The sequence below is a fragment of the Gopherus flavomarginatus genome, chromosome 7 (assembly GCF_025201925.1).
Source record: "Gopherus flavomarginatus isolate rGopFla2 chromosome 7, rGopFla2.mat.asm, whole genome shotgun sequence".
Taxonomy (NCBI): domain Eukaryota; kingdom Metazoa; phylum Chordata; order Testudines; family Testudinidae; genus Gopherus; species Gopherus flavomarginatus.
In genome coordinates this window covers 88,099,990-88,124,598 of record NC_066623.1, presented here as the reverse complement: position 1 = coordinate 88,124,598, position 24,609 = coordinate 88,099,990, and the positions used below count along the sequence as shown (strand labels likewise).

The window sequence follows — 24,609 nt, the reverse complement described above, 5'->3', positions numbered from 1 at the left end:
CTCCACTAAGGCCATTTCCCCATCACAGCACTACACAAGCTGGAAAAACAATTTGGGGCAGCTAATTTCTCAAGCTCAAGCATACAAGTGCTACCGCAACTGTCTGGATGGTGCAGATACTTCCTGTATTTGCATCACCTTTTCTTTTCCATGGCTCTTTCCTTCTGAAGGACTTGTCTTGCCTACAACATTTAGCTTGAGTTAGTATGTTTTAGTTGCTCCACTGCAGGTAACCTAGCTTCAGTGTGTGGCGTTAAAATTGACCATACTCCGAAACAGCACTCAAACTACACAAAGTAATTGGACTAGCAGAACAAGGTGATTGGATTAGCATATTATGAGGTAATGTAACTGAAACTGCTGCATCACCATTGCATTACTAGTTCCAGCACTGACAGCACTCATGCTTCAATCCCATATTCTCACAAGACAGTTAGCTTGAGTTTAAGGTAGGGCTGTCAAACTATTTTAAAAAATAATAGTTATTAATCGTAAGATTACAAAATTGTGATTAATAGCAGTTATATCGCACTGTTAAACAATGAGAATACCAATTTAAATATTTGTGGATGTTTTTCCACGTTTTCAAATATGATTTCAGTTACAACCCAGAATACAAGGTGTACAGTGCTCACTTTAGATTATTTTTATTACAAATATTTGCACTGTAAAAAGATAACTTCTGTAAGTCATAGCATGAAGGAGCAAACAAATGTTTAGCATTTCTGGCATGTAAATAGCTTGCAACACTGACTACAACAGTGCCATGCAAATGCCTGTTCTCACTTTCAGGTGACATTGTAAATAAGCAGGCAGCATTATCTCCCGTAAATGTAAACATACTTGTTTGTCTTAGTGATTGGCTGAAGAAGTGGGACTGAGTGGACTTGTAGGCACTAAAGTTTTACATTGTTACATTCTGAGTGCAGTTATATAAAAAAAATTCTACATTTGTAAGTTGCACTGTCACAATAAGGAGATTGCACTACAGTACTTGTATGAGATGAATTGAAAAATACTATTTTTTTTTGTTTGTTTTTTAATCAAACAGAAGGTGAGCCAAGGTGAGGGGCAAGGTCACAATGTATTTTGTCAGTTTTCTTTTGGTGAGGTCCTGTGTGGAGAGAAGCAGAGGCCGGAAGAGCAGTGGGGAGGGTTTGAGGAGTGAGTTAAAGGTGGTGTAGTAAAAACAGCTGAGATGGAGGACATGGGATTCAGTTAAGTTGAAGAAAGTTGTTTAGCTAAGAAGATAGAAGAAGAGAAGGAGGAGAGAACGAATTCGTAGTATAAGGAATCAGTCTGGTCATGGATTTTCACCAAAGACACTTTGCAACATAAGAGGAGGAGCAAAAGACATGGGTTTTGGGGGTGAACCTGGGCTGTGGGGTGGCAGGATGGACCTTGCTATGGGAGAGGGGACAAAGAGTCAAGGGTGGAGAACAAGGAGGTGTGAAGAGAGCCAACAGCCAAATCAGTGGAAGAGAAGGCAGAGAAGAAAGGGCTGTGAGCAGATGCGAAATCACAAGAAGGCTGATGACAGCGTGATGGACAGGGTGAATGCAGTAACAGAGAGATTGAAGGAGAGAGAGCAGAGCTTGGTGAAGACCAAATCAAGTGAATGTCACTTTCGGTGAGTAGGATAGTTGAAACAGCATAACTTAGGCCCCTTCCAAATTCACAGTCCATTTTGGTCAATTTCATGGTCATAGCATTTTAAAAATCTTAAATTTCATGATTGTGGTTATTTAAATCTGAAATTTCAAGGTCTTATAATTGTAAGGATCCTGATCCGAAAAAAAGGACTTGTGGGAGGAGTCACAAGGTTATTGTAGGGAGTGTTGCAGTACTGTTCCCCTTACTTCTGCACTGCTGCTGGTGGCAATAATGCCTTCAGAGCTGGGCAGCTGGAGAGTGGCGGCTGCTGGGCGGGTGCCCAGTTCTGAAGGCAGAGCCGCTGCCAGCAGCAGCGTGGAAGTAAGGATGGCATGGTATGGTATTACCAGCCTTACTTCTGCGCTGCTGCCTGCAGAGCTGGGCCCTCAGTCAGCAACCTCCGTTCTCTGGGCAACCAGCTCTGAAGGCAGCAGTGCAGAAGTAAGGGTGGCATAATATGGTATCACTACCCTTATTATGCATTGCTGCTGGCGGGGCACTGCCTTCAAAGCTGAGCACCCAGTCAGCCACTGTTGCTCTCCAGCTGCCCAGCTATGAAGACTGCGCAGAAGTAAGGGTAGCAATACTGCAACCCTACCCCCCAAAATAACCTTGCAAACCCCACCTGCAACTCCCTTTTGGGTCAGTTTGAGAAATGCTGGTCTCCTCTGTGAAATCTGTATAGTACGTGGTAAAAGCACACACAAGACTAGATTTCACGGGAGGAGACCAGATTTCATGGGTTTGTGACGTATTTTTCATGGGCATGAATTCTGTAGGGCCCTCAGCATAACTTTTCTATTTCAAAACTTGTAAAACATTTTAAATTCAAGTTCCTATCTATTCTTTTTGGAAGATTAGACAGTCATTTGGCACCTTTACTGAGACTAAAAAAAAGTCCAAAACTAGGCAAACGCTTATTCTGACAATTTCTCCTTCTCTGAGATGCACCCCTATGGGGAAGGAACATACCAGATTTAACAGCCAGTTTGGGCTTTGATCAGGTTAGATAAATGGTTATTTCAATACTAAAAAAGAGATATTTAATAGAATTCCTGATTGTCCTTCATGCATCCAGGATAGTTGTTTGTTTTGTGTCCCTTTTCAGATAGAGAGCTCTGTTTCTGGAGGTCGCTAAGTACTTCATTGCCGTGAAGGGGTCAGTTCCAGAGAAGCCAGGTTTGAGGAACTTGGTGCACGTACCTGCTATTGGACCTAAAATAGCTGAATCAAAACATATTCTGTAGGATTCAAGATGAACTCTCAAGTGGTTGCTAGGAGCAGTCAGCTAAGGAGACTACACAGGTGTCAGAGTTCCCAGTCATCAGATACTGAGATTCACTGCACTTAATCTGGAGTATGAGAGAGAAAATGGTTACATTAAATAAAGTTATTCTTGTTTTCTAGAAAGAAGGGTACTTCTGTGGCATGCTTGTAAAGTCTAGGGCTTAATCAATCACTCATGCATCTCTTAAATATTCTCCATCAAAAGAGTTGTTTCCTCCAGCTTACAGTTTTTACATGGGCCCGTTTGTTTTTATGAATGCTTTGCCTTCACTTCCTTAAGAGTATGTCTATATGGATATAAAAGCGCCACATCACGGCCACTGCTGGCCTGGGTTAGCTACCATAATTTGATCTTGCGGGACTCAGGCTGCTAGGCTAAACACTGCTGTATAGACATTTGGGCTTGAGCTCCAGTCCAAACTCTGGGACCCTCTGCCCTCACAGGGTCCCAGGGCTCTGGCTCCTGCCCAAGCCTGACTGTCTAGACAGCAGTTTTTCAGTCCAGAGCCCAAACTTCACAGGCCTGACTCAGGCTAGCCATGGGCTTTTTATCCCCAGGTAGACATACCCTAAGAGTGCAGGTAATTACTTATTATGCTATTTAAAGGCACAATACATAACTGAAGTTTCCTGTTCCCTATTATTCAGATTCTTTAGAGCAGTCTTCTACATTAGACACCATCTTATATCCCCTTGAGTCTCTTGTAGATAATTTGGTTCTTTCCTTATTTATATTTCACTTGCAAGATAATTTTTCTAACAGCAGTCATTTCTAGCAGGATAGCATGTGAGCTTGCAGTTCTTTTCTGTTCTACTCATGCCTTTCCTCTTATCAGGACAGTCTCATACTATGGCTTTATCCTATTTCTCTCTCTCAAGTAGTTGCTCTATTATCAATACAGTATAATAAGTAGCCTTGTCTAGTTTCTGCCTACCCCTTTCAAACGTAGATGAAGACAAATTGTGATGTGTACTTGATGTGCATAGAAATGTGAAAATTTGTTTATTTACACATGACTTCCTTCTTCAGGAAGTCAGAGTCCCTGTGCTATTTAAGGGCTGTAAACGGACCGCTAATACTTCTCAGTTTGTCACTGTAGGGCAACCATTTCCTTTAAAGATTAAAAGTACACTCCACAAGGGATATTTCAGCATTTGGGCATGATGTGAATTGCTGAAACCCTACGTAGAGGTGCAGAGCTTTTATACTGATTTACCCTGGTAGCCTGACCAGACTTGTCCTCTTAGCTTGAAGTGACATATGAGAGTTTGTGTTTATCTGAGGCAGAGGTATCTATGGATTAGGGGAGAGGAGTTTTCCAAGGAGCAACCTGAGAAACAAGCAAGTTCTAAAGCAAGTTCTGGCTGAATTTTTTTCTCTCTGTTTAAGTTAACAGTCAAATAAATCCCAAGAAAGGTGTAAATTTGGACTGTATGTAATGTACTGTGTTAGAAGTGGGATACAAATGTCACCTGCTTTCAGGAAGTTAATCAGTGAGTGACATACACAGATCAGCTACCTGTAGGTCTTTACACATGTTCTCTAATACACTAACCTTAAATAATGGTCTCTGTGACAGCAGACCAACAAGTCCTCCAAGCTATAATTCTTTAATTTCTGTATTTTCAAGAGACAGTCTAGCCCTTAGTACAGAGATGGTATAGTACTCTAGAAAAGAAAAAGATTGCATTGGCCCACATCTTTTGGTGTGGGAAATTTTGGGGGATGGATGGCTCAAATAAATAGAAATTTAATCTAATTTGTGTATACATTTTATCTGCTAAATGCTTCTGTCTGTACTAGAAAACCTGATTGGCTTGTTTTGTATTCATATATATCTGGGATAGGCAAGGAGTTTAAACAACCTCCACTCAAGAGAGATCACCTAGCCAAAAAAATATAGCCAGTGTTTCCAGGGCACCACTACAATATGTACCTGTATTGTAGAAAAAAGTGCTTGAGATGTCAAGAGAATTGATATAAAGCTAGGTGGGAGGGTTGTGAAAACTGATGACAGTCATATTTCCCACAGGAAATCTTCAACTCTCAATATTCTGGGCTAGTTGCAACATTTAGATTATGAATGCCTTCCTTTTTTTAAAGCTAGGATTAAGTGACCAATATGATTTCTTTTAGATTAGACTTTTTAATATTTGATAAAGTATATTCATCCTGTTTGAAGTATTAATGTTTTTAGTTTTAGATCCTTTGTAATCTTAGAACTGAAGAAAATAATCACTTTTTCATCTTTACTATTCATTTGTAATATATTTAAATTTAATTTTTTTATTAAGGGTAGTGGTTGAAACATACTGAAGTGTACAACAAATGTCTCTTAAAGCAAAGCTGCCATTTTATTCTCCTTTCCCCCTTACTTCATCACTGTATCTTGCCTCCCTCTCCTTCTCTGTTCCTCATATTTTTCCGTTACATTTTCTCTCTCTGCTCCTTACTCCCTACCTTAGCCCTCTGTCTCCATCTGAGGTGGTTCAGAATGGTGTAATTAGATTAGTTAATATCGCTATCCCTTTACTATTAGTTATATGCAGTGAAGTATTCTTGGCCCAGCCATTCTCTTGCTAATTTTTTTGTTTTGTATTTGTATTTGTATTCCAGCACATGGGTGACTTGCAGACATTCCCCATGTGTGTTTTGGTTTAAGAGTCCCATTCATCTATGTCAGAGCTTGAAATTGTGACTGGCAAGCTGCAAGTTTGCTCTGACTAGTGAGGGAAGCTACTCTGTTAATTATTGCAGAATTTTAAACAAATTCTGGCCCTTTATAGAATATGTCTTCACTGCAGAATTAGCTCAGGCTCTTGCCTGAGTGGTTGTCCCTAACCCTTGTCCATTCACACAGAAAACCCTCCATCATGGATTTGAGGGTTCTTTAAGCCTGGGTTAGCTGGCACAGCTGAGGATATAGGCTTGAGCTTTGGTTTTACTTCAGCCCAGGCTTGCAACCTGCCTACTTTTCAGTGAGAAGGGAGGCTAATCAAACCTGAGTTCTGTTAGTCCTCTAATCATAACCTACAATTTTACCTGGGCTGTGCTGTACTTGTGTACTTCCTCCCTTCTTCACTGAAAGTTATCTTCACTGGCTAGTATTTTCATCTCAGATTTGCCTGCCCCATTTCTACAACATATGAACAGAAAGGCTATCCAAGAAATCCACCTCCCATGCTGACAGTAGCCTTTTGGTAAATCTGTGGTATGATATCGATAAGATGCATAATTTTGGGAAATGTACCCCAAATGACATTTTTTTCCCCCCATGTTTAGTGGACAGGAAAGAAACAGGAAGAGAAGTCATTTGGGTGCCCAACAAAACAGTTTGTGGTTTGAAGACTGAATTCCTTAATGACATTTTAATTAAAAGTTCTTGCTTCCAAGTGCTATTTGCTTTCACCTTCAAAACTTCATTAGTAATAATTAACTCCAGTTATAAGTTTATTTACTTTAAGTATTGTTCTCACGGCACTGCCACAGCCTTCAGCACCATGCCAGACAGGAGAGAGAGCACAATCTGCAGATTAATACTTAAAGTGGCACAGTTTCATGGACTGCGAGAACCATGGGACTGGGGGAACCCAGCAGACTGATTTAATACAGCACTATTGTGGAGACATTTATGCAGGCCTGGCATGAATAGGATTTTCACTGAGGATTCTTCACCCGTGCTAGGCTAGCCTGGTTTAACTCTGCAGTGAAGATGTATCCATAGTTGTGAAGATCTTAATTTAAAATGCTGAATTGATGCAGAGCTAGCTGTCTTTCTGAGACTATAGATAACCACAGAGCCCGGCGATTGCTTGTTGTTTTTTCAAGCAGCAACTGAATAAAATTAAAACAATACTGTGGCTAATTTCACTGCTGCTGTTTCAAAATCTTGTGGGCAGCTCTGAAGCTTACCAGAATTATGTCATTTTCAGTCTGCTGCTGCTTGGGGAAGCTTGAGCACTAGAGCTTGAAAAACGGTAACTCTAGGAAAGGCAGAGACTGAAGTATTCATGAGAGAGAGAGAGAGACCCCCCCCCCACCACACTTCCAAAAAGGACTGTGGTACAGGAGCAATACAGGGACAGGGAGAGAGAGATCATAAACCACTTCTTCTAGCAGGCAGATTTGGGGATTAAGAAAGGCTTCAAATTTATGAGGCACCCAAAAGACCTAAGTTGACACAAAAGACAGAATTCACTAGCAAGGTTCTCAGGGAAGCATTCTTGTAAAACCCCAGCATCCTTTCCTAGCAGCCTAGAGTGAATGCTGTACTTCTTACCATGATATTGTCTAAGGAACTTGCTGGTGTGACCCCTGCACGTCTTTCATAACAATATATAAATAGTAAGTGTCTTGTATATTTTAATTTTCAAGATGTGATTAAGGTACTGTATTTAAAGTGAACCAGTCACCATGGTGCTTGAGTGCTAATCCCACTAATTTAAGGAAGTCTATCATGATAGGACTAGGAACTCTCCGGGTTTACATGGCTCAAAGAGCATGTTTTGTGGATTGCGAAGTAGTTCTCAGTCTAGTGTTCTACATTTACAGGTTTGCCTAAAACTCTGTTACTTTTAAAATAAAATAATTTACTAACTTCAAAATGGCAGTATTTTTAAACAGAAGTTTTTCCTTTAGGAAACCACCATGTGTATATCACTTATTTCTAGCCACCCATTAAAATTTTGGATACTTTCCAGAAAAGACCACCATGGAAGACCCTGACCAAAATTCTAGAAGCCACAGAACTGTCTTTGCATGAGCTGACTAGCTTGCCCATACCATGCTCCAATCTGGCATTGGTGTTTTATTTTTTACCAACTATCTTTCACATTGTCAAAACTCAGATATTTTGCTTTTGTTCAGGTTAACAGTTGAGTGAGGTCATTTGGTTTCTATTTGGAGAAGACTAATTGAAAAGCTAATTCATCTCCTGGGACTTAGCACTTATGTCTGTTTTCATCTCCAAAGACTTTTACAGGGATTAACAAACCCACATTTCAGCCACGTGCATTTTCGAATTATGCCTATTTCATAGATGGAAGACTGAGATAACGAGGTTATGACTTGGTCAAGACCACAGAGTGAGTGGGTGTAAGAGTTGGACTTAGGACTGGAATTCTCCAATGTTCTATATTTAGACCATACCGCTCTTCCAGTTGTTAGTGTACCATGTTTCACTCATAAAACATTCATATTTATCTGTATAAAGGGTAGCTCTAGGGCTGTAAAATTAAGCATTCATTCACAGAATGAACTAAGTAAATATATTATTTTCTGAAACAAGATTAGCCTGTGCATTCTCTGTATGTTTTTGTATATTGTGTCAGTAATCGGAGAGTAGAGATTTCATAGAGTATTTCATTTTATGACACTGATTATCTTTGCAGATTTTAAATTATTATATCACAGTCCCTGGAATTGAAATTAAATTGTGTGTTGATAAAGGGCATGCTAAATGCCAAACAGAAACTGGCATTTAGCACAGCAGATGGGATGTTTGTAGTAGTGCTCAGTGTTTAGTTTTGATCAGTTTAATTTTTGCTTTGTTTCCATGCATCCTATCCATAAATTTGCCTCCCCCACCCCACCCCCAAATTTCTGACTTGTTGGCTCATGAGGGTGGGTGGGTGGGTTGTACTTGAAAAAAACAAATACATATCTCTCAGTGTTTGTGTGGGGGAGGCAGGGGAAGAAAAGCAGAATAATTCAAATTGACATAGTTCAGTACTAGCTGTACCTGTGACCCCTTCTGTAGTGTCTGAGTGCACCCCCAATGTGTGAGACCTCATGCCTTCATCTCTGAGTGAAATCCCCACAGTTCTCCCACTCTTACACCACGTCCTAGGATGCAGTACCCTGTGTATTGATCATGCTTACTCCAGCAGGCCTGACTTGGCTCAGGATTCAGGAGCTTGTGACCAGCAGTGAATACAGAGACCCAGACTGTCTCCTTAAAACAGAATATTATTTAATCTTAACATGAGGAAAAAAGCATAGCACAAGAGAAAAGGGATTTTAAAAAAACTCCAAAAGGTCTGCACACGTTTGTCTTGCATAGAATCTTGGGTAGGTCTCGCTTACCTCGGACGCTTGACCTCTGGGAGGCCCGGGTCTCAGTCTGTTCCTGTTAAGTGTCTCTGACAATTCCCACACCCCAGGAGAGAGCGTGTCCTTATAAATTTAGTCATTCATTGTTCTCTCTTCCCAGGCATTTGTTAGCCTTGATAGTCCAAAACCATTTAGGTGAATTCTGCAGTTGGTCAAGCATGAGCATCAAAATGAATGTCATTGTCTATGAAGTGTTGGAAAAATGTATATTAGGATCCACCTCCAACTTCCTGAGTGCATTTCCTGACAATTCTGCTATTGAATTAACTATGTATATGCATATAGTAATCAAACAGAACATATAATATTCATAAATTATTACAGAGCAACTGAATATCAGTCACACACACAACTCAAATTAGTTTCACTCATGCAAATCAGTGTTTTGAAGTAGTTTGTTGCTCTACTGTGCGATAATGGGACTGAAATTTTTATTATGAATTATTTTGGTGATATTGCCTTCTATTTCTGTGCTAACCAACACCTACTGTACCATTCACATAAACAGTCTTTAGAACAAGGTAAAGAGCAGGGAAAAAATCATACGCTTTAAGGTCAGAAGGGACCATCATGATCGTCATGTGACCTGCACATTGCAGGACACAGAACCTCGCCTATAGACCCACAAACTCTGGCTGAGTTACTGAAGTCCTCAAATCAAGATTTAAAGACTTCAAGTTGCAGAGAATCCACCATTAATACTAGTTTAAACCTGCAAGTGGCCTGTTCGCTGTGCTGCAGAGGAAGGTGAAGCTCCCTCCCCCTGCCCCCGTTTCCGGAAGATTATAGTACTTGTAATCCAACAAAATGCAGTACATCTAGTTTTTATTTATTATTATTTGTTTGTTATATGATTGGGTTGGGACTGACTAACTTAAACAAAAACACTCAATCACCTTAGAAATTTTGCAAACAGCTTATTTCTATGACTTTTCACTTTCACTTTTTAATGCAGCCTTCTCTTCCTAGATAAGAGCATTTAGCTGTGTGAGTTGTGTTGTGGGTTTTTTGTGTGTTGCTTTAGTACCTTCTACTCAAACATTCTGTGATATAGCATGATTCATTTTCTCTATGTGGGGAAAGATTGGTTCTTTCTGGAGTCTATTCTTGGGAGATTAAGGGGGTAGGTTAGAATTAATCTGTTTTCTCTGTGTGTTTGTTGTGGAAATGCATAAAACTTTTTTTCTTTTTTTCTTTCCTCTCTTGATCATCTTATCTCTGTGGGTGAATGTTCCTGCAAACCCTTGGTGAACGTATAGAGACCTTTGGTATGCTCATTCTTCCATTAGAGCCCAAAGTCACAGATTGTTATAAAAACAATGAAGAATAAAAAAAACAAACAAGTCCAATCATAACATTGAAAAATGGCTAAAATGTGCACTTGAGGGAAACTTGGAAGTAGTCATTTGATAAATCTATCACTTTACATGGTCTTGTCACAGTTTGGTAGTCCAAAAAGTGATTTTTGTATGATATTTTCCTGGTACTGGCCACTGGTATCAACCCATAACATAAATGTTGCTTATGTATTTTAAAAAGAATATTTACAAAACTTAAATGCCAGTGTTGGTGTTCTGAGACCAGGGTTAAAATTTTCAAAAGTGCCTAACTCCCATTTTTCCAAAGTTTCTTTGATATTTAAGTGGTTAAGTCACACTGACAATCATTTGTGTTTTACTGGGGCTGTGGAGTGTTGGTTGGGCTGGAAAATGGGACTTAGGTTATGTCTACACTAAAAGTGCTTTACCAGTGTAGGAATATCAGTATACTATGCTGGCAAAACTGCTAGTATAGATGCAGCAATACTCATAAAGTTGAGCTCTTCACCTGTCTAGTAAAACCAACTTCCATGAGCTAAACAAGCTATATTGGTAAAAGCACAGCTTTGCTGGTATAGCTACATTTACAGTAGGGGCTTTTATTAGCATGTTGGTCAGGGATCACCTCTCTTCTCTCCCCTGACCAACACAGAAGCCTGTAAGGTAGATATAGTCTTAGGCTCCTAAGTCACTTAGGTGCTTTTGAAAATTCTACCTCCAGATGTTTTTATGGTAGGGGCTTTTTTTTTTTTTCCAGTTAATTATAACATACTATATATAACACTATAACATACTATAAACATGAAGAATGTTATAATATGCATGTTTAAAGAATAAATAAGTGGGATCCAGAAACTTTGTTTAAAGAAACTATTTTTAACATTGCCTCTGAAGAGAGCAATAGATAAATAGACCAAAAGCAACATAGGGTAAGGTAGAGGATTTATATGAAGAAGAACTCCCATGGCCTCTTGGGTTGAACAGCATTTTTTTTTTAAGTTTCAGGCAACTTGAATCTCTCTCCAGAATGCTATATATTTTTTAATATTTAGCATGTTTTATTTCATAATTAGAATATAGTAGAAAGGGATGATTACTTGTAAAATGCTCTAGTTCATAAAGTCTCTGTGACATTAAATATGAAAGAATTTAAAATATAATAATATATAAAATAAAGCCAAAAATGTTAATGAAAGAATGATTCAGTGAGGAATTACAAAACATATAAAATTTTGTCAATTTTTTGGATCTGCTGTGCAGTAGAGGGATGAGGTGCTTTATGTAATAATGCTACGTGCTCCGTAAGTTTTGATGTTCTTCCACCTACTCCAAAAAAACCTAAAATAAAACAAAACCTGAACTGTTTTTTTTTTTTCTTATCTTTATTAACATGAAATATTTTTTCAGGTTACTTGAATGTAATTCAAAGTTAGGTTTATAAAACTGTCAAAAAGTGGCTGCCTTATTCTTCTTTCCCTACTGGTTCAAAGACAATCAGGTGTGAAATCAGATGTTCATAGTTCCTCTTGTAGTAAGGAGGAGTTTCATGCCAGGGGAAGCCCTATGCATTACTCTCCTTAAATGAGATTAGGGTGAAAGAGTTCTGTCATCATGTTTACATAATTTTAGTTTACACTAATGTGTAATTAGACAATACTGGACGTAGAAACAACCAATGTAAATACATACAAAACAAGCTGAACTTAAAATGTAAATCAACCCAGGTGACTTTAAATCTTGTTAAAATATGTAGAATCTGTTTGCCCCACACAAGGTTGTGCCTAGGTTTACGTGGCCCTCCTGCGCAATAAAGTTGGGCAACACTGCTTTAAACATTGCTCATATCTTTAAGACTGTATCTGCTCTGAGGATTTTCTGAATTTCCCCCTGCACTGATGCCTCTCCCCCTGTGCCAACAGTGCAAAGCAGCCACTGGCATTTTTATCCTAGTTTTGTCTGACTTCAGATCTAGGTGGCATGGTAGTAAAAATACCAATGGCTAGTCTGCTTTAGGGATCCTACCATTTGCTAGCACCGCTGAAGCTGCACCAGTACTACAGCAATGGTAGGGGAATTTTAAAAAATATTCTGTATAGATGAGGCATATCTATTCTTTGAGTAAGCAAACAATAGGAACATCCTGACTGATCACATGATTGTTTTTAGCCAATCATAAAACAATGTTTTCTTTTTTAGCCGCAGAAATGACAATATAGTTGTTAAAATATGTTTCTGTATACTACTTGGAAAACGCTTGATTATGTTGCATTTTTTTAGAAATTACCTATAGCAAAACTTATCAATACAGAAAACCTACCACTGCTAATCTCGTGTTATGTGGAGTGACTCGAAGAAAACAAAACAAACATGAATTATTAATGGTGATTCTTTGAATGTTTCAGAATAACAATAAAAACTGAAAGTCCATTTTTCATTGCATCTATAAAATATCCTGCGCTGATTTGGCTGATAAAGATGTAGGATTAAAATATCTGAAAAGTGATCCTGGATTACAATGTGCTAGTGCACATTTAAAACAGTCATCCAGAACCGTACTGTTGCTACATTGCTTTAATTTCAAATGGGAAATTAATACCTTAAAAGTTTGTTCTCTGACTGTGGGCATCTCTAATGTGCCGTGTTGTAGCCCTATGTTTTGTCTTTGCTTGCAATAATGTTGTACAATTTGTACTTCTGCTTGCAACCAGCCTTTAAATAAATGTGATGAGGCGGGGAAAAAAGGCAATGAGAACTATTTTGTTCTCCGGTTATTGAAAGTATAACTTTAAAAAAAACTTTGCCTTAGGTGAATGTAGATTATTTGCAAAGTGCAGGTTTTTTCCAATCAATTTGAGAATGCTTAACATCACCTTAAAGACTGCTTGCATGTACAGTATTGTGGGTCATTAGATTTCAAGTAGATTAAGTAATTTATATAGAAATATGTAGTATTCCAAAAGAATTAGGGGTCTACTGGAGATACTGTAGAAATCTTAGAGATGCTGGTGCTTGCTTTGTGTTTAGTAAAGGCAATTCTACTATTTAGTGTACGAGAACTGAAGAGGAGTTTATCATGTAATTTTATTTAAATAAGCCATACTTAATAGATACATGTTTCAAACAGCTGCGTTACATGTTTAGTGAATTGAACTTGAGAACATTTTTTGTATTTTCAGTGAAAGAGTTCCTAGCTAAAGCCAAAGAAGATTTCTTAAGAAAATGGGAAAGCCCCCCTCAGGTAAGGAATTATGATTTAAAATACAAATACATTACATGACTCTGACTAGTAGCTTTTCTGGAAATGAGTTCAGTATCCAGTACTCAGATACTACGGTGGTGGGCACTACAGAAAATTTGAAGATATTTTCAGTACAAAAACTGTTGAGGGAGTGTCCATGCAAAGAATTTAACCCCATTATTTGTAATTGCAGTTGAGATCAGCAACGATGCTTTGATTGCTGGTCTCAGAAGCTTGGGAAAGAGCATTTTTAGTGATAGGTTAGTTGCTATGAAATTAATTCTCACTGACAATTTGATAGTTTGAATCTCGCCACTCCTATGTCCTATTGCAACTGGCTTTTTGTAACAGGACACGTTGGTATATCCTGGACATTTCCCTTGGAAATTTCTCTCCTGGTTGGTAATCCTGTGGCTTTAGGGAGAAGTTTCTCTCTTGGTGAGTGAGAGTGCATAGTTTATGCTTCCTATTTGGAGAAAAAGTTGTAATTTTACTGACTTTTCAAATAGCATTCAAATATTGAGGTGATAGATCTCTTCTATAAATGTGTTCAAATATGAATTCTAGATAATGTGTGGATAGTAGTTCCTCAACACATTGCCACATAGAATTCTCTTTAGCACTTAATTCTGGAAACTTGATGATGACTGTAATCTTGCAGGTTTTGTTTTCTTTTTTCTTTTGTTAACATCATGATCTCTTTGCAGCTAAATTCTCACTGCTTGCTGCATAACATCTTGATAACAATACTTCTGTCATTTTTAAACATAAATTAAGTCCCTTTCTATTTTAATGCAAGCACTATTGCAATTCTCTCAATCCAGGTTCATTGTGTGAAATTTATATTACGTTAGTTAGCGCTCTAGTTTTTTAGTTTTGACAGAAGAAATTGAATCCATCTTCTTTGATAAATGACTACATTTCCCATCACTAAGTGTCTCTGTGTACCAAAACTGTAATCATTATTTATTAATCTGTTATACTTCTTTGTGTACATGTAGAATACTGCTGGCCTAGATGATTTTGAGAGACAAAAAACCCTTGGAACAGGATCATTTGGGCGAGTTATGTTGGTGAAATATAAATCCACAGAACAGTATTATGCTATGAAGATACTGGATAAACAGAAGGTTGGAGCATTTTATAATTATACTAATTTGTGTGGTTAAAAACTGTCTTTGCCAGCAGAGAGCGTGCTGTTCATTGAAATCATTATCTGTGGTCTGAAAAAATGTTGCATCCTATTATTTTCACATTTCATGCTGTTACTATGGGTTTTCGCTGGCACTTCTGCCTCTGACAGGAAAATAGAGTTGTTGCTTTTCTTTAACAACTCTATGACAGAATTACCTTGTCCTAAGGATTTAGTTTTTTTTAAAAGGCATAAGTAAAAAATAAATCCTGCAGTCTAGTCATAGCATTCCATACTTGTATGTGGATGCTCATAGTTCATTCCCTGTCTCTTTGGATTTGTAGTGTTTTGAAAAGAATATGTTTTGTTCACTCGTCTTATTTTTTTTTTTTTTTTTTGGTCCATTGTCCTGTTGTCTTTTCTCATGTTTTCTTTTTTTATTGTGTGGATTTTTTTCTTTCTTTTTTATAACTTATTTTGATTACGGCTGTTAATTAATCACGGTTAATGCCTGCAATTAACTTAAAGCAAAATTAATGCATTAATCGCATACCTGGGGGCAGGGTGAGAGGCATCAGCGGCAGAAGGGCTGGTGCAGTTCTGGAGTCAGGGGAGGGAGGGCTAGAGCAATCCCAGCCTGCAGCTTCCCAGGCAGGAGGGGGACTGGAGCAGCCCCAGCCTGAAGCTTCCTAGGCCCCAGAACAGAATGGTTAGTCGAAAATGGACCCTGGCAGCTCCAGTCAGGCTGCTATAAGTCCGATTGGCCACAGTGACCGGCTCCACACAGCTCACGGAAGTGGACTGCATGTCCCATTGGCTCCTAGGCGCAGGGGTGGCCCGGGGGCTCTGCACATTGCCCTTGTCCATGGTTCCCGGCCAATGGAAACTGCAGAGTCGGCACTTGGGGCGCAGGCAGTGCATGGAGCTCTCCTGGCTGCCCCTGTGCCTAGGAGCTAGTGGGACATGTTGGCCACTGTGGCCAACCGGGAACTGTGGCCAATGGGAGCTGCAGCGATGGACGGTGCCTGTGGATAGAGGCAGCGCATGGAGACCCTTGGCCACCCCTGTGCTTAGGAGCTGGAAGGACATGTCACTGCTTCCCAGGAGCTGCCTGAGATAAGCACCACCCATAGCCTGCATTCCCTCCCGCACCCAAATCCTCTACCCCAGCCCTGAGCCCCCTCCCATACTCAAACTCCCTCCTGGAGCCCGCACCCCCTCACACACTCCAACCCTCTCCCAGAGCCCGCACCCCTACCCCTTGTCCCAGCCCACAGCCCCCCCTGCAACCCAAACCCCTCATCCCTGACCCCACCCCAGAGCCCACACCCCACAGCTGGAACCCTCACCCCCCCTACACACACACACTAACCCCCTGCCCTAGCCTGGAGCCCCCTCCCATACTCAGAACCCCTTGGCCCCATCCCCCAGTCAGGAGCCCCCCTCCTGGACCACAAACTCCTCATCTCCAGCCTCACCCTAGAGCCCTCACCCCCAGCCAGAGCCCTCACCCCCTCCCACACTCCAACTCAGTGTCTCAACCCGGATTCCCTGCCCAGAGCCCCTTCCTGTACCCCAAACCCCTCATCCCTAGCACCACCACAGAGACTGCATCTCAGCTGCAGCCCTCACCCCCTCTTGCACCCCAGCTTCTGCCCAAGCCCAGTTAAAATGAGTGAGAAAGGGTGGAGCAGAGCGAGTGAAGGAGGGAGGGGGGATGGAGTGAGCAGTAGCGTGTCTTGGGGAAGAGGTGGGGAAAGGGTGTTCAGTTTTCTGCAATCAGAAATTTGGCAACCCTAGTGTGTGTGTGGTGGGGGTGGGGGGGTGGCTGGAGTCCCACTCCCTGAGTGGGGCTGAAGCCCAGAGCCCCCAGCCATGAGCTATATTTGAAAATATATAAAACCCTGAAAAAAATTAAATAAGTGGTATTCTAATATTATTTAACAGTGTGATTAAAACTGATTAATCATAATTAATTTTTTAATTGCTTGACAGCCCTAATTTTTATTATTTTCTTGGGTTTTGCCCGTCCTTGTTTCCCCACTCAACAGAAGGCTGCATGGACAGGTGAACTTAGTGCCAAGGGAACAAAGATGAGCAGCATGGGCCAGTTGGCTATTTGAATTTGCAGCCCTGTATGCGTGAGCTACTCCTATGTCTCTTGCTGGAGTTTTGACTGTTGGAAAGGCAGTCATTTTTGAAGGAGTTATCTGCTCTATGTCCTGTATCCAGGGTGATGCAGCTTTCATGGCTTCACTGCTCTTACTCTGCCCACTAAAATAGTCTGGTATCACTAGATTGGGTAATCCTACATGTGTGCAAAATATATATTGTACTGGCACTACATTTTAAAGAGTAAAACTTTTCAAGTTCAGAGAATTTGACACACAATTTATTAACTAGATATTGCTAAGAGATTTTGTTTTGGCTTGAGTCTGATTAAATATATACTATGTGTAGAGTACTCTTTGCTTACTACAATTAGTACTATCGACAGTTCAAATAGTGTGTAAAGAAAGTCTAATTAGTTGTTTCTTATTAGGTAGTTCCCACATTTTTCAATTATGATTGTTCAGGAATGTCTTTGCTTCATAGCAACCCTTAGCAATGATGTTTCACAGAAAGATCATGTTGAAAAGTACAGAAACAGCTGCTTTTAAAGATAACATTTTTGCTTTTAATTATCTTTTGCTCAGATGTAACTGACTAGGGTTTGGATGGAATCTGCTCAAACATTCTTGCATAAGCAAACTTATTGTGCATAGCAGTGGTTCTCAAACTTTTGTACTGGTGATCCCTTTCACATAGCAAGTCTCTGAGTGCACCCCCCAGTATACATTAAAAACATTTGTTTATATATTTAACACTATTATAAGTTCTGGAAGCAAAGCGGGGTTTGGGGTGGAGGCGTAAAGCTCATGACCCACCATGTAATAACCTCACAACCCTCTCAGGGGTCCCGACCTCCCATTTGAGAACACCTGGTGTATATTGAGCTTCTAAAATTGAAAATTATCTTGCTCCATGTTGGTACAATGTAGCTCAAGAACTTTGAAGGACACTGTGGATCAAGAGTCCACAAATTGTTCATAGCGTGGACCACAAGCTAATAGAGGCGGACTAGTTGGATCATTTCATCTCCATTCTTTATACCATAGTCAACCTCCATGTTCATTCGTGATCATATATACATACCTGTAGCAGCTAAAGTAATAGCTTAATTAGAATGTCTACACTGGCAAGTTTCTGCGCCACAAGTTATGCCACTTTTATTAAAACACTGGAATTAAGTCACTGTTGTATGTCCACACTGTGCTCCTTGTGATGCGGGAGCTCATCCACATTAGCAGCTCTTGCAACGGCAAAGACAGCGGTGCACTGTGGTAGCTATCCCACTGTGCAACTGGCCTCAGGGTGCTTTGGGAAGGGTTTGCAATGCCTCGTTGGGCAGGCACAACGTCACATGCTGCAAGTTTCCCAATCCCATTGTTCCATGAGCATCCTACTACATTGCCAGCTGCTTTTCAACTAAAGTGTGTTGCAGGGAGAGACTGTGTAACAGGGAGTGTACGTGTGTATGGAGGAGAGGAGAGAGACTGTGTGTTTGGGGGGACAGAGTGAGTGTCAGCATGCTTTCTTATAAGTTCAGACAGCAGCAGGAAGCAACCAGTCCTGGGGGTGGGGGAAACCTCAAATCAGCCCCCGCCTTCCTCTTTCTACAGCACACTCTCTCATTCTCTCTTAATCTCACACACACAACATCAGCCCCTGCCTTCCTCCCTGGCCATGCGTGCTCTCCCCCGCCGCCACACACACACTCTTAAGGGGAGGGGCGCTTATCTCCAGGGCAGCTGAGTTCAAAACAATGAGCAGAGTGGTCACTTGAGGCATTATGGGACAGCTCCAGAGGCCAATTACAGCGCAGAAAGCAATCAACTGTCTACACTGGCAATAGAGCACTGGAGCCTATGTGCAAATAGCCTTATGACTCTCGTCGAGGTGGGTTCTTTTGCAGTACTGCAACTGAGGAGTTTCTGCACACAAAGTGGCTTGGTAATGTGTGCACGGCTGCAGTTTGAGCGCAAAAAGCTGCTTTACTGCTTAGAAACTTCTCAGTGTAGACAAGCCCTTAGGTGGAGCCGTAAATCTGGGAAAGAATTGAAAATATTTTTAGCTCTCTGATTTAGCGGCTGGAAATAAAGAGGAGAGCCAACACTATGCAGTTTTCCACAGGCTACAGAGAGAGCTGCTGTTTTATACACATTTGCTATCTATTGAAAATTGAAATGCCTTGCTAAGGTTTGACTCACTTCTGTTATGCCACTCTACATTTTATTAATCGTTGTTTTTTATCACATCTGTTTAGAGTCAATAAACAGTATCATTTGTTTAAATTTCATTTTAAACAAAGTTGGAATTTTAGGATGTATAGTAATATTGTTAAAATAATCTATAACTTTTGTTTATTTTTTATGATAAAGCATCTTTTATGGTGACAGGGTTTTATGGTTTGCAGATAATTTTTCATCTAGAACTTGTTCAGGAATATAACACTTGTAATTCAGATTGTAAGGTCCTAAGACTAAGACTTCTCATATTTGTTTGTAAGGCACCATAACACACTTATGATGCTGTAGAAGTAATTTAATGGAAAAAAATACATTAAAAGAACATTACAAAGTGAAGGGCTCCAAAATTAGGAAATGTCAGAATTAAGGTCGCCCATGCAATTTTAATTCAGTTTCTTGCACATACGCATTATCTGTATAATAAGATTCCAGAAATGTCAATCCGCGTATCACACTGAAGCCTAAAATGGCTGAGTCAGTGTGAAGAAATGGAAACAGCTACAAACATGGCTGAGAGCAGTTTTTGTTGAGCATATTAGCAGGTTGTCATCACTGGGATTTGCAGTCTGTTAACTTAAAACCTGGATGGTCTCAGCCATTTTGACTTTAGAAATTACATACCTATGACAGCAGAGTGTATATCTGTGCCATGCCAACAGTTCTTAGATCATTATGATATTAGAGGTCAATCAATCACCACCCTTACTCCATGTTGAATTCTCGTTACCATCTTGCTACTGTGTGTGATGTCCTGTCATCTAAGAGAGAGGGGAGGAGATCTGACTGATTAAAAAAGAGAATTGTATGCAGTTTTCAGTCAGCTGAAGAAAGTTGCCTTCCATTCCACAGACAAATGAATTTGATATATTTCCTTCTCAAAAACTCCACCAGATTCAGCAGTTACAAATCCCTTGGAAGTCCACAGAGTTTGTGGTCATGGAAGCAGCTTTTGTCTAGAGCAGGGGTCGGCAACCCGTGGCACGCATGCCAAAGACAACACGCGAGCCAATTTTTAATGGCATGCTGGAGCGTGCCGGGACTCCAGTGTGCCATTAAAAATCCTGCCGATGCGGCAAGCTGCAGGGTCCGTGCTGCCTGCCTGGAACGCGGACAGAGCGCAGCAAGCTGCCGGCCCCTCCCCCGCCTTCCCCTGGAGCCCTGCCGCCGTGCGCTGCGCTCTGGGGGCCAAGGCTGTGTGCTCCTGCGGGGCAAAGTTTGGCTCTGTGGGGAGAGAAAACCGCTCCCTGCTCATCCAGAGCAACGCCACGGTGCGCACAGCACTCTGAGGGGCAGGGCAGGGCTGCGCTCACGGCACTCTGAGGGGCAGGGCTGTGCTCACGCACACGCGCGCAGCGGCAACAAAACTCCTCATGGTAAGGGGTCCGGGTCCGGGGCTGGGGTTGGATAAGGAGTGGGAGCAGTCAGGGGACAGGGAGCAGGGTGGGTTGGATGGGGGGATTGTTAGGGGCGGGGTCTCTGGAGGGGGCAGTCAGGGAGCAGCGGGGGTGCATGGGGCATGGGAGTCCCAGGGTCTGTTAGGGGGTGAGGAGTGGATAAGGGACAGGGAGCAAGGAGGGTCCGGGGGGGGGTCTCTGGAGGGGGTAGTCAGGGGACAAGGAGCTGTGGGGGGTTGGATGAGTTGGGAGTTCTGGCCGGGGGGGGCTGTCAGGAGGTAGGGGTGTGGAGAGGGGTTGAGGCAGGCAAGGAGTGGGGGAGGGGGGTTGTATGGGTCCAGAATTCTGGGGGTCCTGTCGGGGGCAGGGAGCAGTTAGATAGGCATGGGAATCCAGGGGGTTCTGTCTGGGGGCGGGGATGTGGATAAGGGTTGGAGCAGTCAGGGGACAGGTAGGGGGTAGGGTCCTAGGGGCGCAGTCAGAGGACAAGGGGCAGGGAGGCTTAGATAGGGGGTGGGGTCCCAGGAGGGAGTAGTCGGGACAAGGAGCGGGGGGGTTGGGGGTTCTGGGGGAGGCAGTCACCCAGCCCTCTGCCCTGAGCCGTAATCCGCCCCCCCCCCCACACACACACACCCCCCAGGCCCCTACCCTGAGCTCTGTACCACCCAGCTGCCTTCAGCCCCCCATGACCTTAGCCCTGACTCTGGCACCCCCACACATACCCAGCCCCCCTACCCTGACACCTATACCCCCCTCACATGCCCCCAGCCCTCTGCCTTGACTCTTACACCCTGCACATCCCCAGCCCTCCCACATTACATGCACCCTGCAGTTCCCCACCCCCATCCTGAGCACCAAACGGGAGCTCCTGCACCCCTACTCACATTCCCACCTGCACTCCTCACATCAAATGGGAGCTGACCAGGTAAGTGCCCCCACACCCAAACCTCCTGAGCCCTCTCCCTCATTCTAGCTCCTGGCCAGACCCTCCACCCCCAGCCCTGTGCTCAGTCCACTCCCACCCTCAACTCAGTGCAGAGAGAGGAAGAGAATGGGCCAGAACCAGGGAGAAGGTAGGTACCCATTGTATGTGGGGAGGGCCGGGACTCCAGACCGGCAGCAGGGTGAGCAGGCTGGCAGCCGGGATGCCGGCTGGCAGGAGCCAGCAGATGGAACCCCTGAGCGGCAGTGGGCTGAGCCGCTCAGTCCACTGTCGATCTGGGGTCCTGGCTGCTGGCCCCGCACAGTCCGCTGCCGGTCTGGGGTTCTGGCTGCCAGACCCTTCCCAGCTGGGGTCCCAGTCGCAGGCCTCATTCAGCCCACTGCTGGCCTAGGTGAACAGAACCCCATACCAGCAGCGAGCTGGCAGCGTAAGATCAACATTTTAATTTAATTTTAAATGAAGCTTCTTAAATATTTGAAAACCTTGTTTATTTTGCAATACAACACTAGTTTAGTTATATAATATATAGACTTGTAGAGAGAGAGACCTTCTAAAAAACATTAAAATGTATTACCGGCATGCGAAACCTTAAATTAGAGTGAATAAATGAAGACTCGGCACACCACTTTTGAAAGGTCTAGAGTCAATAACAACATAACATATTGGACCCTGAATGTCAGGGGTGATTCAGTGTTTCCTTTCTGTATTCTAATTCAGCGTTCATCAAAGCTTAAAAATGTGATAAAAAAACTTGGAAGTATGTCCTTTCTTGGTACAGCATATCTGTAAAGTGATGTTGCTTGGTTATTTTCATTACATAATTACTTTTTTGAAAGGGCACACTGAGTTGATTTGGTGAGTATAAATATCTGGGTTCGTGATTTTTCGCAGAAGAAACATTTAAAACAAAACAACCCCCCCCCCCCGAAAAGAGAGCTTTCTCATACAAAATTTTGAGAGGGTAGGGGGAAGAGTGCACTTCTACATATTACAGCTATTTTGCAACCAAAATAACTAATACAAGTAAATTTTAAGACTTGGCTGGGAACCTAGCATATCAGTTATTTACAATAGTAAGATCAGATTTCTGTTTAACAAAAACACTGTTTTTGAGTGGCTCCAATTTTATCCTGGTTTTTGTGGGCTTGTTTGCTCCATTTGTATTTTAAAAAAAAATCTTTACATGCTACCTAACATTGCTTTAGAAAGCCTATATTATCTGATAAAAGTAATGTACCTTAGAGAGACTTTAATAGCTTAGTACCTTGATAATGAGATTGGATACAAAGCCTTTCACATTTAGGTAACCAGTTCAAAGCTAACCCAGAGCATTAGTAACCGAAAGTAATTCTCAAGTCATACGCACGTCCATCAGTTCTCACAATGGGGTATTGATAAATTGGATGATTACTTAATTCTGGAGTTAAATAAAAGGAAATAGAATTATTTCCTATTAGCAATAGAAGAGCAGAGAGCTGGAACCTACCATTTACTGCCTTTCACTGTAAAGCATTTATAGTAGCCTCCAAGCAGAGGACAAGACTCAGATTTTGACACTGTTGTTAGGAGGCCTTGGAATTCCTGTATACAGCAGAATATACGAAACTCATTGTGAAGTGTGGCAGATGCGACTCTTCTGTGTAAGGAAATTATTAATTAAACCCAGATTTTCCATTATCTTTTCCTGGCTGTGGGTTTTGCAAAATGAGAGGGTTTCAGTGCTGTTCTTTGTGAGTAAGTATGTTTCACCCACAACTCATCATTAGACTGATTGACACCCTTACTGATAGTCTCAACATGGAATGGCTATGGAGATTCACTACCCTGTCACTGCTACAGGTGACTGCCATCAGGTCAGGTAGGTACATTGTCATGGATGTGTTAAGTTTGCCCCATTGGTTCCTATGCTCCACTTTTGGGCATATAAAAAGTCCTCCACTTACTAAAGATATCCATTTTCCATGTTTTAAGAATTGTAAAGTCTCATAACATTTTAAGGAAAGAAATTCTAAATATGACTTGTACTAGAAAGCCTGTCATTTAGCCATTTGTATCTACAGGTTTTGCAGTTCAGTTCAATAACTTTAATATGTTTATTGGAAAACATAAGATCTGTTTAGACTGAAAAATTTAAAAATTATTTATTTGTTAGGTTGTCAAACTGAAGCAAATAGAACACACGCTGAATGAAAAGAGAATATTGCAAGCAGTGAACTTTCCTTTCCTTGTGAGACTGGAATATTCTTTTAAGGTAAATATTTTGAAAGCAGTTGTTTCAAAATGTGAATGAAGTATATGCTCAAATTTTAGATATGTACAGATAACTTTCTTGCTCAGTCTGTGAAGCCATTGCACTATAACGCAGTTATGATAAAGTACATCATATCCTCCTAAGAATTATTAATGCAAAATTATTTTTCTTCTCTGCGATGGGTAATATAAAGTATGTGCTTTGTTTTCAAAATACTAAGTAAATTATGACTAATAGCCAGTAATTCATGCTTTTGGTAAAATGTACTTTGCATAAAACCTTTCCATGAAGGGACACTATCAATTTGAAATGTAGCCAATTATTTTTAATGTGTTGTGTTAAGCTTTGCATTTTTAGTGTAATTTCTCTAATCTCTTTCAGTCATAATAATCTAAATGATAATTGTAAAAATAATTGGTAAAACTTTCAGATAGAAGTAACATTTAAAGTTCATGCTATCCCTTTAACTATGTACTTCTGGGGAGAATTATGCTAAAGCAGAAAAAATTGGTCTCTCTCCATTATTCTTCTTTCCACTATCAACACTAGCCTATATATATATATATATATATATAACCAATAAAGTAAGTATATGTGTTCCATGAAGAAGCATATTATCTATTGTGTGTGTGTGTGTGTGTGTGTGTGTGTGTGTGTGTGTGTGTGTGTGTGTGTGTGTTGGCATCTTGGTTGTTTTTGAAAAACACTCAAAACCTTGTGCCTCTGCTCCTATCTGCTAGGTTAAAGTCTTTTTTCTCCTTAGGGAGAATAAGGCCTTGTCTATACTACACAATTTGTTGGCAAAAGGCAGCTTTTGTCAATAAAATAGTGGAGGTGTACCACTACAATGCTCCTCCCACCAACAAAACTCTCCTGCTTTGATAACCAAATAAAATCACCTTGATGAGAGTCGTAGAGCTTTTTGTGGCAA

General features: G+C 41.2%; 1 protein-coding gene across 4 annotated transcripts in view; it reads left to right on the top strand.

Annotated features, from left to right (window-relative positions):
• Nucleotides 1-24,609, top strand: part of PRKACB (protein kinase cAMP-activated catalytic subunit beta) — a 122,381-nt gene that overhangs the window by 72,955 nt on the left and 24,817 nt on the right. For all 4 annotated transcript variants that reach the window (XM_050963507.1, XM_050963508.1, XM_050963505.1 and 1 more), the window contains 3 exons: nt 13,548-13,609; nt 14,611-14,739; nt 23,580-23,678. In XM_050963507.1, the coding sequence (XP_050819464.1) occupies nt 13,548-13,609; nt 14,611-14,739; nt 23,580-23,678 (290 nt within the window). The remainder of the gene's footprint in view (nt 1-13,547; nt 13,610-14,610; nt 14,740-23,579; nt 23,679-24,609) is intronic.